This window comes from Cervus canadensis, chromosome 17 (genome assembly GCF_019320065.1).
Source record: "Cervus canadensis isolate Bull #8, Minnesota chromosome 17, ASM1932006v1, whole genome shotgun sequence".
In the NCBI taxonomy this organism is placed as follows: domain Eukaryota; kingdom Metazoa; phylum Chordata; class Mammalia; order Artiodactyla; family Cervidae; genus Cervus; species Cervus canadensis.
This window is the reverse complement of record NC_057402.1, coordinates 13,977,305-13,990,033: the sequence shown is the minus strand read 5'-3', so window position 1 is coordinate 13,990,033 and position 12,729 is coordinate 13,977,305. Positions and strand designations below refer to the sequence as shown.

General features: G+C 44.9%; 1 protein-coding gene and 1 long non-coding RNA gene across 3 annotated transcripts in view; one reads left to right on the top strand and one right to left on the bottom strand.

The window, feature by feature from the left end:
- TGM5 (transglutaminase 5) overlaps window positions 1–11,362 on the top strand; it is a 30,663-nt gene extending 19,301 nt beyond the window's left edge. The window contains exons 7-13 of the mRNA XM_043489977.1: window positions 1,864–2,002; window positions 2,594–2,697; window positions 2,804–3,043; window positions 4,497–4,856; window positions 5,357–5,517; window positions 10,358–10,491; window positions 10,664–11,362. Coding sequence (XP_043345912.1) covers window positions 1,864–2,002; window positions 2,594–2,697; window positions 2,804–3,043; window positions 4,497–4,856; window positions 5,357–5,517; window positions 10,358–10,491; window positions 10,664–10,817 — 1,292 coding nt within the window. The 3' untranslated portion in view covers window positions 10,818–11,362. The remainder of the gene's footprint in view (window positions 1–1,863; window positions 2,003–2,593; window positions 2,698–2,803; window positions 3,044–4,496; window positions 4,857–5,356; window positions 5,518–10,357; window positions 10,492–10,663) is intronic.
- LOC122455106 overlaps window positions 1–12,729 on the bottom strand; it is a 65,160-nt gene that overhangs the window by 46,023 nt on the left and 6,408 nt on the right. The window lies entirely within an intron of this gene.

The window sequence follows — 12,729 nt, the reverse complement described above, 5'->3', positions numbered from 1 at the left end:
TAATGTGCCCATGGTAATTCTCTTGAGTCATGCTCTTGCTTCACCCCTGTCTCATGTTCCTTCAGTGGCAGCTTTTCCCACCTTCATCCTACTCTTTGGGGTGGCCCTGAGTCACCTCCACCTACAATTCACTATCAGCTCTGCGCATTCCCCACCCTCGTTCCTTGGCCCTGTGCAGACCTGCCACTCCAGGGAAGTGCATGGCTCCCCTTTGGGGCTTTTCTCCTCCCCTTCCTGGGCTGCATCCAGGGATGTATCCCCACCCCAGCCTGGAAAGGCTGTGTGCCAAAGAAGGACCCTAAACTGAAGACTACAAGCAATTAAATGCTTATTACAAATAAGTATCTAAACTAAAAATTATAAACATTTTTAAATGACAGTGGTATTTTTGAAGAACTATTAGAAATATCTGTATTTTTTGACTCAGTCATTTTACCTCTTGGAATCTGTCTCAAGGGGGAAAAACAGAAATTGACCTACAGAGATGTCCATCATAGCATTAATTACAACAGGGGAAAAAAATTAGAAACCAAGCAAATGTCTAAAAATAACCTCTGCTAAAGTTTAAAAAAATATATGAACCAATAACAATACAGTGGGTTCATATATTTTTTTAACTTTAATGCTGTGATGGACATCTCTGTAGATAAATTTCTATTTTCCCCCCTTGAGACAGATTCCAAGAGGTATAGCAATACCAGTCTTCCCTGGTGGCTCAGATGGTAAAGAATTTGCCTGCAATGCAGGAGACACGGGAGACCTGGGTTCGATCCCTGGGTTGGGAAGATCTGGGGAAGGGAATGGCAACCCACTCCAGTATTCTTGCCTGGAGAGTTCCATGGACAGAGGAGCCTGGCAGTTCATGAGGTCTCAAAGAATCAGACATGACTGAGAGATTCACTTCACTTCACTTCACTTCATAACAATACCAAAATATGGGAGAGGGAGATTGAAATGCTTTTCTTTATAGAAGAATGCCAGCTAATACATATGGGAAAAATGATACTGTTAGAATATAATCATTTTGGTACCACCATGGAGAAGAGAATGGCTACCCACTCCAGTATTCTTGCCTGGAGAATACCATGGACAGAGGAGCCTGGCGGGCTACAGTCCGTGGGGTCGCAAAGAGTTGGACACGACTGAAGTAACTTAGCACACAATCAATTGAGCATAGCGTTAATTCAGGCAAGGATTATCAGGAATGCTAAAATTACTTGTTGAAAGAGTGTTAGGGAGCAATATATTTCATGCTACTGATTGCTTATTTAACGACAAGAAAAATCATAAAGACAGCATTCTACTTTCTTTTAAGAATTTCTCCATTAGGCATTGATTCTCACTTTTCTAGCCTTTGTTACAGCCTCCTTGCCTTCCTGGCTGGATTTGTAAATACTTCCTTTGATAAGCTTCCAAGACAGTACAACCACAGAGAAAGGGAAATCCAAGCAGCAGAACTCTTTGCCTAAGAATCTGATGGTCTTAATCTTTACCACAGGAGGGAAAAGAAATTCAGCTATTTGGTTTGAAGATAGAGATTTATGGCCAGGAGGGAAGTGAGACAAGTCAGGCTACTGAGTTTTGCCAAGGTACCTGCCTCTGCTACCTTGCTGGCTAGGGCAGGGAAACCCCAAACTTGCTAGACCCTCTGTTGACCCTAGGAGAGCTTGTCTGAGCACACAAGCTCTCACCTTTGTGCAGAGCATTAGGAAGAGGAGCTCAGGAAGGTGGGGAGGGAGGTCATAAGTATCATCAACCTGGTGCCCCAGACAGCTCCTGCCTGCCAAGGGTATGATTTTCTTGAGCTGAGAGCGCTAAGCCCAGGAATCCAAGGCCCACAGGAGATTTCTGCCCTTTCTACAGTGATGAGGTGCCTGGGGATCCCCACCCGAGTGATCACCAACTTCGACTCTGGCCATGACACAGACGGAAATCTGATCATTGATGAGTATTATGACAACACAGGCAGGATTTTGGAGAATAAGAAGAAGGACACTGTCTGGTGAGAGACATCTCTTTCTGGGGTAAACCCCATAAGCCTGCTACCTTCCCATGCACCCCCCATTTCACCAGCCCCGAGCCTTGCTATCCTCAACCCTAAGGCTGGGAAGCAGCCAAACACAAATACAACCATTTTCTGAGTTTAACACATCACATCACAAGAGCTCTCTGCACTGAGGGAGTTTTCCTCTTTTTCAACCTCCTTCATTTAATACTCAACCTGTGGCTCTGATCACAGGATGGCCTGAAGTCTCACCTCTGGACAAGGGTGAGCCCGTAACTGCCTCTGTGAGTGGACAGCAGACACGAGAAAGGGCTACAAGAGTCTTTTGAGAGAGAGTGAAGGGTTTCCATTGGCTCTGGAAACTTCATTCTTTACAAAGAGAGGAAAGCTCCTTTCTGGGCAAGCTAAGGCTCACAGGAGGAAGGGTGGTCACCTGCCTCCCACAGAGGTGTGCAGGCCTGCAGCACCCTGACTTTCTATCTAGCTGTCCATCACTCATCATCCCGTGCCTAACTCCAGAAAGAACTCGAGCACCACCAACTCTCCCTCAGCTTCACCTGACACCCACTCCTCTGGCTTCTGCCCCAGGAATTTCCACGTGTGGAATGAGTGCTGGATGGCACGGAACGACCTCCCACCTGGATTTGGAGGCTGGCAGGTGCTGGATGCCACACCTCAGGAGACAAGCAATGGTGAGACTCTTGGGAGGATAGGCAGAGCCCACCACCACAGAAACAGCCCTCACCCCGACCCGGCCCCGCAGCCACAGCCCACCGAGGCTCCTCTGTTCCCCTTCAGGCCTCTACTGCTGTGGCCCTGCCTCCGTCAGAGCCATCAAAGAAGGAGAGGTGGATCTGAACTACGACACAGCCTTCGCCTTTTCCATGGTGAATGCTGACTGCATGGCCTGGCTGGTCTTTGGAGGGAAGGAGCAGAAACTTCACCAGGACACCAATACTGTTGGCAATTTTATCAGTACCAAGAGCATCCAGAGTGATGAGCGGGATGACATCACGGAAGACTACAAGTATGCAGAAGGTATGACCAAGCCAGGCCCCTGCAGAGTCCAAGTCCTGTAGGCCCCTTCCCCAAGGCCCCAGGGAATCTCTCCGCCAACTGGGACAGTCCTCTGCAGTAGGGGAGTTGGGACCCAGGCCCACTGTCTCCTCAGCCCTTCAGGTTCAAGGGCCCAGTTTGGGGTCCCCACTGCCTCGCTTCCTCATGCCCATCCCCACCCCACTCCCCACAGGCAGTGAGCACCCTCCACAAGACAGTCACGTGGCTGCAGGGCCATCGACAGCCATCATACAGCAATAGTATATGACCTCCTTGCCCCTGTCTTCCTGAAAAATCAAACTGAAGAGGGCAGGAGATTGAGTAAACTCTCTCCTACAAATTAATTTTATTAATTTCATTTAACTTATTGTTTGATTCATGTTTTATTGGGTGTTTGGAGGACAGGCCAGACCACAGCCAGCACTGCAGCCGATGTAAGGCCAAATGCTCACTCCCACACCCACCCCGTGCAGAGGGTGGTTCTGAGAGATGGGAGCCCTGGCAGGGTCTTCTGACCCAAGCCAGTGGGGCAAGGGGCATCTACATCAGTCAGCTGTGGACTGATTCCTGGAAATTGAGACCAACCACCAGTTTCGACCACTAGGGAGCCAAGAAAAATTATGCAATCTAAGAGGGCCAGAAGCAGGGTGAGGAGCAGCATCTAAGCAGGAATGAATCAGGACTGTGTGGGCTGGTGGTGGGAGCACCTGAGATTTCTGGAAGTGCCATAAAGTACGTGTTTGTGTCTGTCTATGTGAACCTTTGGGGCCAACACAGAGAAGGCCCAGAGTCCAAGCCTAAGAGACAAACACTGAACACATCCAGGGTACTGGCAATCCATCCCTCCACCTCAATTCTCTGCGCGGCTATCTTCACTGGGGATCATTTCAAGGACAAGTGGTTTATCAGTGAGGAGATTTAAAAGCTACTGGAAGGAAGGAGAATGAGCAATTGAGATGAGGAAGGGGAGCAAGCCAATACTGGGAGCCTTGTCAGGCCTGGTAGCGCTGTGGGCGAGTGGCTGGGGCTCAGTCTGCTGGGGTCCCTGCCAGTGGGGTGACAGAAAATGTAGGATGAAGAATGCTGTGGTCTCACTGTGGCCAAATCATTTGTTGTTAATCTGAAATTCAAATTAAACTGCTCTGTATTTTTATTTGCTAAATTTGGCAATCCTGTCAGAGATTTAGTGTAAAGTGTAGAACAATACCACAGATTTATCCCACCCAGGAGGCAAGGGGCCTAGGCTATCTACCCACCAACTCTTTTTGGTCAGGGGTTGGAGAGGGCTGCTCTTGGGGAGCGTAAATTTCCTAGCACTTTCGGTCTGCTCCATGCATGAGGTGAGTCAGTCTGGTGGCAGAGAAAGCCTCAGACGGAGAGTCTCAGGGGGTGGAATTTGAAATGAGGGCACTGGGGCTTTGCTCTGCCCTCCCAGGTTCTCTCCAGGAGAGGCAGGTGTTTCTGAAGGCTCTTCAGAAGCTGAAGGCTGGAAGGTCCCCAGGCTTTCTCCGAGCAGAATTGCGACCTAGGTCCGTGCCACTGAGCGACAGTCCACGGAGCCTGGCTACTCCTTCTCTCCAGCCCAGTAATGTTGTCCAGGTCTCCCTGAAATTCCAGCTGCTCGACTCGCCCAACATGGGCCAGGATATAAGGTTTGTCCTGCTGGCCCTCAACATGTCGCCCCAGTTCAAGGACCTCAAAGTGAACCTGAGTGCCCAGTCTCTGCTGCATGACGGCAGCCCCCTGATCCCATTCTGGCAGGACACAGCCTTCATCACACTCTCTCCTGAAGAAGGTATGGGCTCTGGGTGTGGGCATGAACACAGAGTAACTTATGGAAATGCCATAAGGGGGGTCAAGCCAGCCAGCAAGGGTTTGGGGGCAGATCCCTGTGACAACTGTCTTCCTAGTGTCTCCTCCAGAACACAGTCCTCCTCCTTCCTTCCTTCCCTCTCCTCTACTCCTTCTGTTTCTTTCCTTTAACCTCCTCCTTCTCCTTCTCCTTCTCCTCAATCCTTCCTTTACTACCTCAAGGGATATAGGCCGGGCTAGTGAGGAAAGCCTGGGATTTGAAGTCCTCCAGACCTTGGTTAGAGCCTCAGTGCACCCACATACTAGTAGAATGACCCTGGGCAAGCCATTTCACCTCTCAGCCCCTCCAACAGAAAAATGAGTACCTGCTTCATTGGGGCTCAGTACAGGATGGCCTCTCCTCTGCGTAGTAGGGTCCCAGAGCCACCCAGGCCCAGCTGATTTCTCTAGTGAGTCTCACCTCATCCTGTGTTCTCTCCCTAGCAAAGACCTATCCCTGCAAAATCCCCTATTCCCAGTACAGCCAGTACCTGTCCACAGACAAGCTGATCCGCATCAGTGCCCTGGGTGAAGAGAAGAGCAGTCCCGAGAAGATCCTGGTGAACAAGATCATCACCTTAGCCTATCCCAGCATCGTGATTAATGTAGGCAAGAGCCCTGCACGTGGCCTGGGGGCTCCTTGGGACTCACTGAGGGGTGGAGGGTGGGGGAGGATGGAGACCCCTGAGAGCTTGCTCAGGAGAGCAGCCCCTCCTGTCTCCTGCCTCTTCTGGTGCCTCCAGGAACCTCCCCACCAGGAGCAGGTTTATCAGAAAACACTGGATGAGGTCTCCATCCTCTTGTACCCTGAGAGGCCTTATGGGTGCCCCTTGAGCAACTGCCACGGGGAGGTTGGGGAGAGACCCCTCTGTTGTAGCTCCTCCCACTGTTGGCCTTCCCCAGGGTCAACATGAGGAAACATGGGCTCAAATGGGAGGATCCTGAGTGGGGGAAGAGAGCTGCCTGAACAAAGGTCAGCTCAGGTTTGATGTGCTAGTTCCTGGCTGTGGATCCTTGGACAAGCCCTGGGCTTCTGCATCTTGAACTGTCATTGATGGGCTTAGACTAGATGGCTTCTGAGGACCCCTCTTTCTCTGACATTCTGGTGGGGAGATGTCACAGGGCTCTTCCTGCCAGTGCTGTTTTCCCAAGGCCACGCAGCCTCCTAGATCCTGCCGAGTGAGCCTGGGGTGCCCCCTGGTGGGGTGCGTCTGGCAAGCCCAGCCACTGGAGTCTATTTTAGGGAGGGTTTCCAAAGGTGCCTCCAAGTTTCCTGAGGCTACTTCCTTCTCTCTAAGCCCTGAATGATCCACTGGTCTTGACTCACACACTGGTGTGAAAAGAACCTGAGCCAACCAAGATAAAAGGGTGGGAAGGGATGGAGTTAGACTGAAAAGAAAAAACAAAAACTGCCCCCAAATGATCCTATCCACTCAAATTATCCCTGAGAATCCTTTGGAGCTGTTATTTATTTCACATTTTGATGAAATCCTTGCAGCAGAGGAAATATTACTGAAGACTCCCAAGTCATCAGACCTTTCCATATGATGGGTTGAGTAGAAATATTTTACACAAATGTCCATACATGTATAAGTCAAGCAAAAGTTTCACATAACAATATCTTCTGTGATGAACACTGATATTCTATTGTATTTCATTTTTAAAAATTAATTTAATTATTTTAATTGGAGGCTAATTATTTTACAATATTGTGGTGGTTTTTGCCATACATCAACATGAATCAGCCACGGGTACAAAAGTGTCCCCTATCCTGAACCCCTCTCCTACCTTCCTCCATCCCAAACCCCTCTCCTCCCTCCCTCCCCATACTATCCCTCTGGGTTGTCCCAGAGCACCGGCTTTGAGTGTCCTGCTTCATGCATCAAACTTGCACTGGTCATCTAGCTTACATATGGTAATATACATGGTTCAGTGGTATTCTCTCAAATTATCCCACCCTCACCCTCTCCCACATAGCCCAAAAGTCTGTTCTTTACATCTGCATCTCTTTTGCTGTCTTGTATATAGGATCATCGTTATCGTCTAAATTCTCTCTCTCTCTCTCTCTCTCTCTCTATATATATATATATATATATAAATTAATATACTGAATTGGTATTTCTCTTTCTGACTTACTTCACTCTGTATAATAGGCTCCAATTTCATCCATCTCATTACAATTGCTGGGAGGTGGGTCATAGAGGATCTTGCTGTGATTTATGTCAGAGTATTCTGCCTAAGTTTCCCTCTAAGAGTTTTATAGTTTCTGGTCTTACAGTTAGATCTTTAATCCATTTTGAGTTTATCTCTGTGTATGGTGTTATAAAGTGTTCTAGTTTCCTTTTTTTTTTTTTACAGGTGGTTGACCAGTTTTCCCAGCACCACTTGTTAAAGAGATTATCTTTTCTCCATTGTATATTTCCCCCCTGCTTTGTCAAAGATAAGTTGTCCATAGGTGCATGGATTTGTCTCTGGTCTATTTTGTTCCACTGATTTATATTTCTGTCTTTGTGCCAGTACCATACTGTACAGATGACTGTAGCTTTGCAATATAGTCTGAAGTCAGGAAGGTTGATTCCTCCAGTTCCATTCTTCTTTCTCAAGATAGATTTGGCTCCTTGAGGTTGTTTGTGTTTCCATACAAATTGTGAAATTATTTGTCCTAGTTATGTGAAAAATACCATTGGTAGCTTAATAGGGATTGCATTGAATCTATAGATTACTTCGGATAGTATATTCATTTTCATTATATTGATTCTTCCAATCCACGAACATGGTATATTTCTCCATCTATTTGTGTCATCTTTGATTTCTTTCATCAGTGTTTTATGGTTTTCTATACATAGGTCTTTGCTTTCTTTAGGTAAATTTATACCTAAGTATTTTATTCTTTTTGTTGCAATAGCAAATGGGATTGTTTCCTTAATTTCTCTTTCTGTTTTTTCATTGTTAGTGTACAGGAATGCAAGGGATTTCTGTGTATTAATTTTATATCCTTCAGCCTTACTATATTCATTGATTAGCTCCAGTAATTTTCTGGTGGTATCTTTAGGGTTTTCTATATAGAGGATCATGTCATCTGCAAACCATGAGAGTTTTACTTCTTCGTTTCCAATCTGGATTCCTTTTATTTATTTTTCTTCTCTGACTGCTGTGGCTAGGACTTTCAAAACTATGTTGAATAGTAGTGGTGAGAATGAGCACCCTTGTCTCGCTCCTGATTTTAGAGGAAATACTTTCAATGTTTTGCCATTGAGGAAAATGTTTGCTGTGGGTTTGTCGTATATGGCTTTTATTATGTTGAGGTATGTTCCTTCTATGCCTGCTTTCTGGAGGGTTTTTATCATAAATGGGTGTTGAATTTTGTCAAAGGCTTTCTCTGCATCTATTAAAAATAATCATATGGTTTTTATCTTTCAATTTGTTAATATGGTGTATCACACTGATTTGCAAATATTGAAGAATCCTTGCATCTCTGGGATAAAGCCCACTTGGTCATGATGTATGATCTTTTTAATATGTTGTTGGATTCTGTTTGCTAGAATTTTGTTGAGGATTTTTGCATCTACGTTCATCAGTGATATTGGTCTATAGTTTTCTTTTTTGGTGCCATCTTTGTCTGGTTTTGATATTAGGGTGATGTTGGTCTCTTAGAATGGGAGTTTGCCTTCCTCTGCTATTTTCTGGAAGAGGTTGAGTAGGATAGGTGTTCGCTCTTCTCTAAATTTTTGGTAGAATTCACCTGTGAAGCCGTCTGGTCCTGGGCTTTTGTTTGTTGGCATATTTTTGATTACAGTTTTGATTTCTGTGCTTGTAATGGGTTTGTTAAGATTTTCTATTTCTTCCTGGCTCAGTTTTTGAAGGTTATACTTTTATAAGAATTTGTCCATTTCTTCCAAGTTGTCCATTTTATTGGCATGTAATTGTTCATAGTAGTCTCTTATGATCTTTTGTATTTCTGTGTTGTTTGTTGTGATTTCTCCAGTTTCAGTTCTAATTTTATTGATTTGATTCTTCTCCCTTTTTTTCTTGATGAGTCTGGCTAACAGTTTGTCTATTTTATTTATCTTCTCAAAGAACCAGCTTTTAGTTTTGTTGATTTTGTTATAGTCTCCTTTGTTTCCTTTTCATTTATTTCTGTTCTGATTTTTATGATTTATTTCCTTTTACTAACTTTGGGGTTCTTCTGTTCTTCTTTTTTTAGTTGCTTTAGGTGTAAAGTTAGGTTGTTTATTTGGTGTTTCTCTTGTTTCTTGAGGTAGGCTTGTATGGCTATGAACCTCCCTCTTAGCACTGCTTTTACCAAATCCCATAAGTTTTGGATTGTCATGTTTTCATTTTTATTTGTTTCTATGCACATTTTGATTTTCTTTTTTATTTCTTCCATGATTTGTTGGTTATTCAGAAGCATTTGCTTAGCCTCCATATGTTTGTGTTTTTAGTAATTTTTTTCCTGTAGTTGACATCTAATCTTACCACATTGTGATCAGAAAAAATGTATGAAATGATTTCAATTTTTTAAAATTTACCAAGGCTAGATTTAGGGCCCAGGATGTGATCTATCCTGGAGAATGTTCTGTGTGCACTGAAAAAGGTGAAATCCATTATTTGGGGGTGAAATTCCCTGTAGATATAAATTAGGTCTAACTGGTTCATTGTATCATTTAAAGCTTGTGTTTCCTTGCTAATTTTCTGTTTGGTTGATCTATTCATAGGAGTGGGGTATTAAAGTCCCCCACTATTATTTTGTTACTGTTAATTTCCCCTTTCATACTTGTTAGCATTTGCCTTATGTACTGAGGTGCTCCTAAGTTGGGTACATATATATTTGTAATTGTTACATCTTCTTGGATTGATCCTTTGATCATTATGTAGTGTCCTTCTTTGTCTCTTATCACGGTCTTTATTTCAAAGTCTATTTTATCTGATATGAATATTGCTACTCCTGCTTTCTTTTGGTCTCTATTTGCATGAAATATCTTTTTCTAGCCCCTCACTTTCAGTTTGTATGTGTCCCTAGGTTTGAGGTGGGTCTCTTGTAGACAGCATATATAGGGGTCTTGTTTTTGTATCCATTCAGCCAGTCTTTATCTTTTGGTTGGAGCACTTAACCCATTTACATTTAAGGTAATTATTGATAAATATGATCCCATTACTGTTTACTTTGTTGTTTTGGGTTCATTTTTATAAACCTTTTCTGTGTTTCCTGGGTAGAGAAGATCTTTTAGCCTTTGTTCATGAGCTGGTTTGGTGGCACTGATCTATTTCATTTTTTAAAAAGGTTAATGACAATCCATTAAGTTGTCCATACTTGGAAAAACACAGGCCATGGAAATCTAGTTCTTTAGGAAGCAGATCTAGGGAACAGTGCCCTCCATAAATGTCTGATGAACTGGGGGATGAGACTAATTCTCTGCTCTCTCCTCTCTGGATTTTCCTGTTCAGGTTTTAGGAGCAGCTATCGTGAACCAGCCGCTCTCTATACAGGTGGTATTTTCAAACCCCCTCTCGGAGCAGGTTGAAGATTGTGTGCTGACTGTGGAAGGAAGTGGTCTCTTCAGGAGACAGCAGAGAGTCCTGTGAGTGCTGGCAGAGCCCACTCTCCCTCCCATCTTTTATCCTCCGTGTGGAACTGTCCTTTGTTCTAGATATAGGGGAAGGGGAAGGGGGAAGTGTGGCTTCTGAGTAGAAAGGGGCTCTAGGGTTATCATAATCCCATGGTTTTCTGACAGTCTGTTTTCTCTGCTGCAGCATTGGAGTCCTCAAACCCCATCACAAAGCCAGCCTCACTCTGGAGGCTATCCCCTTCAAGAGTGGCCAAAGGCAAATCCAAGCGAATCTGAGGAGCAACAAGTTTAAGGACATCAAAGGTTACAGGAACGTCTATATAGACTTTGGGTTATAAATTCTGGGACAAAGAGCTGGATGTGTAGATGTTAGGCTTCAGGGAAAGAGCAAGTTCAAATGCAAGCTGTGCCATTCCCCACCAGCAGCAGAGGAGAAAATGGCAATAGATAGTCCCCTGGGCCATTTGCATTGCTCCCCGAGGACTCTGCTTAGGGCCCAGGGATTCCACAGTGTCCTATCCAGAATTGTGAGACTGGCCATGCAGTCCAGAATTGCAGACTTGATTTAATGACCCCCAGATGTCCATAAAAGAAGAAGACTGGCTGAGCAGCTGTCCCTTTGACATTGCAATGGCTACTTCCTTAGTACCAATAAACTTCAGCTCTCATTCTCATCTTTGTGCCCAGACACCCATCACGGCCCCCACAGCAGCTCCATCTGTTCCCTGGATGCTGGGAGTGAGTGTCCTCCTATTTTACTACTTGAGCCCACTCAACTCATTCAAGAAACATTTACTGAGGAGTTTGGGATGGACGTGTACACACTGCTATATTTAAAATGGATAACCAAAAAAAAAAAAAAAAATGGATAACCAACAAGGTCCTACACGGAACTCTGTTCAGTGTCCTGTGGCAGTCCAGATAGGAGGGGAGTTTGGGGGAGAATGGATACGTGTATATGTACGGCTAAGTCGCTTCACTGTTTACCTGAAACTATCACAACATTGTTAATTGGCTATACCCCAGTACAAAATAAAAACTTCAAAAAAAAAAAAAAAGAAAGAAAAGAGAGAGAGCGTAAAGAAACATTTACTGAGTGGCCGGTATGTGCCAGACACTGTTCTAAGTGTAGAAGTGCATGCATGCTCAGTCACTCAGTTGTGTCCTATTCTTTGTGACCTTATGGACTGTAGAGGATGAGGCAGTAAATAAAGCAGTCTCTGCCCCTCTGAAGCTTCCATCCTGGGGGTGGGGAGACAGGCAATAAACATGTCAATAAAAAAGGAAGGCACTTACAGATGGTCTATCCGTCATGATGGACTTAGGAAAACAAACACCTTTGTAGATGTCTCTGCCGCTGCTTGGTTGCTTCAGTTGTGTCCAGGTCTGTGGGATCCTACGACTGCAGCCTGCCAGGCTCCTCTCTTCATGGGGAGTCTCTCGGCAAGAGTACTAGAGTGGGTTGCAATGCCCTCCTCCGGGGGATCTTCCCCACCCATGGATCGAACCCGGGGTCTCCTGCATTACAGGCAGATTCTTTACCACGTAGATGTCTCTACATGCTACTATCTTTACATCTTAGAAAAAAGTCTGGGCAATCTCTCACTCGGCTATCCTTTGGATCCCTTCCCAAATCACATCTAAGAAGTCCCTCAATCTTAACTGTTCCAACCCCTTGGCTAAAAGTTCACTGGTGCGTTGTGGTCCTGAATGGCTGCATTCTGGAGAGAAAGTCAGCTAAATAATACAGTGAGGTAGATTTTGGGTAGGGAGTGAAGTACTCTCAGACTTTGCTATTGGTTGCTGCTGGCGTTTATGGTCCTACTGAGCACAAAGCAACTGTGATCATTGTTTCCCCTGGGACAAGCCTGCTTTCTCACAGCAATGCAGAAAGTTCTGTGTGGAGAAAGGCATGATGCATCTGTCCTCTAGGCACTGGCTACGTGACTGAGGCAGCTGCTTAGGGCATATATTAAATGCCCACATTAAATCAAAAAGTTAAATACTTCTATTATATAGGAACAAAAGGGTAAGTGCAGTTAATCAGAGGGAGAGGGAAGGGTGTGGTGGGAATTGCAGAGTAGGTTGATAGTTCTCTTAAAGAGAGGGCTGAGAACCAGGAGAATTCTGGCAGCATGGAGCTGGAGATAGCCTATAATTATTTCATTCTATAATTACAATCTGACAGTCACGAAAAATGGTTTAAGGAAAACATCATGGAGGGGAGCATCCTACAGAGGCAGTGACCCC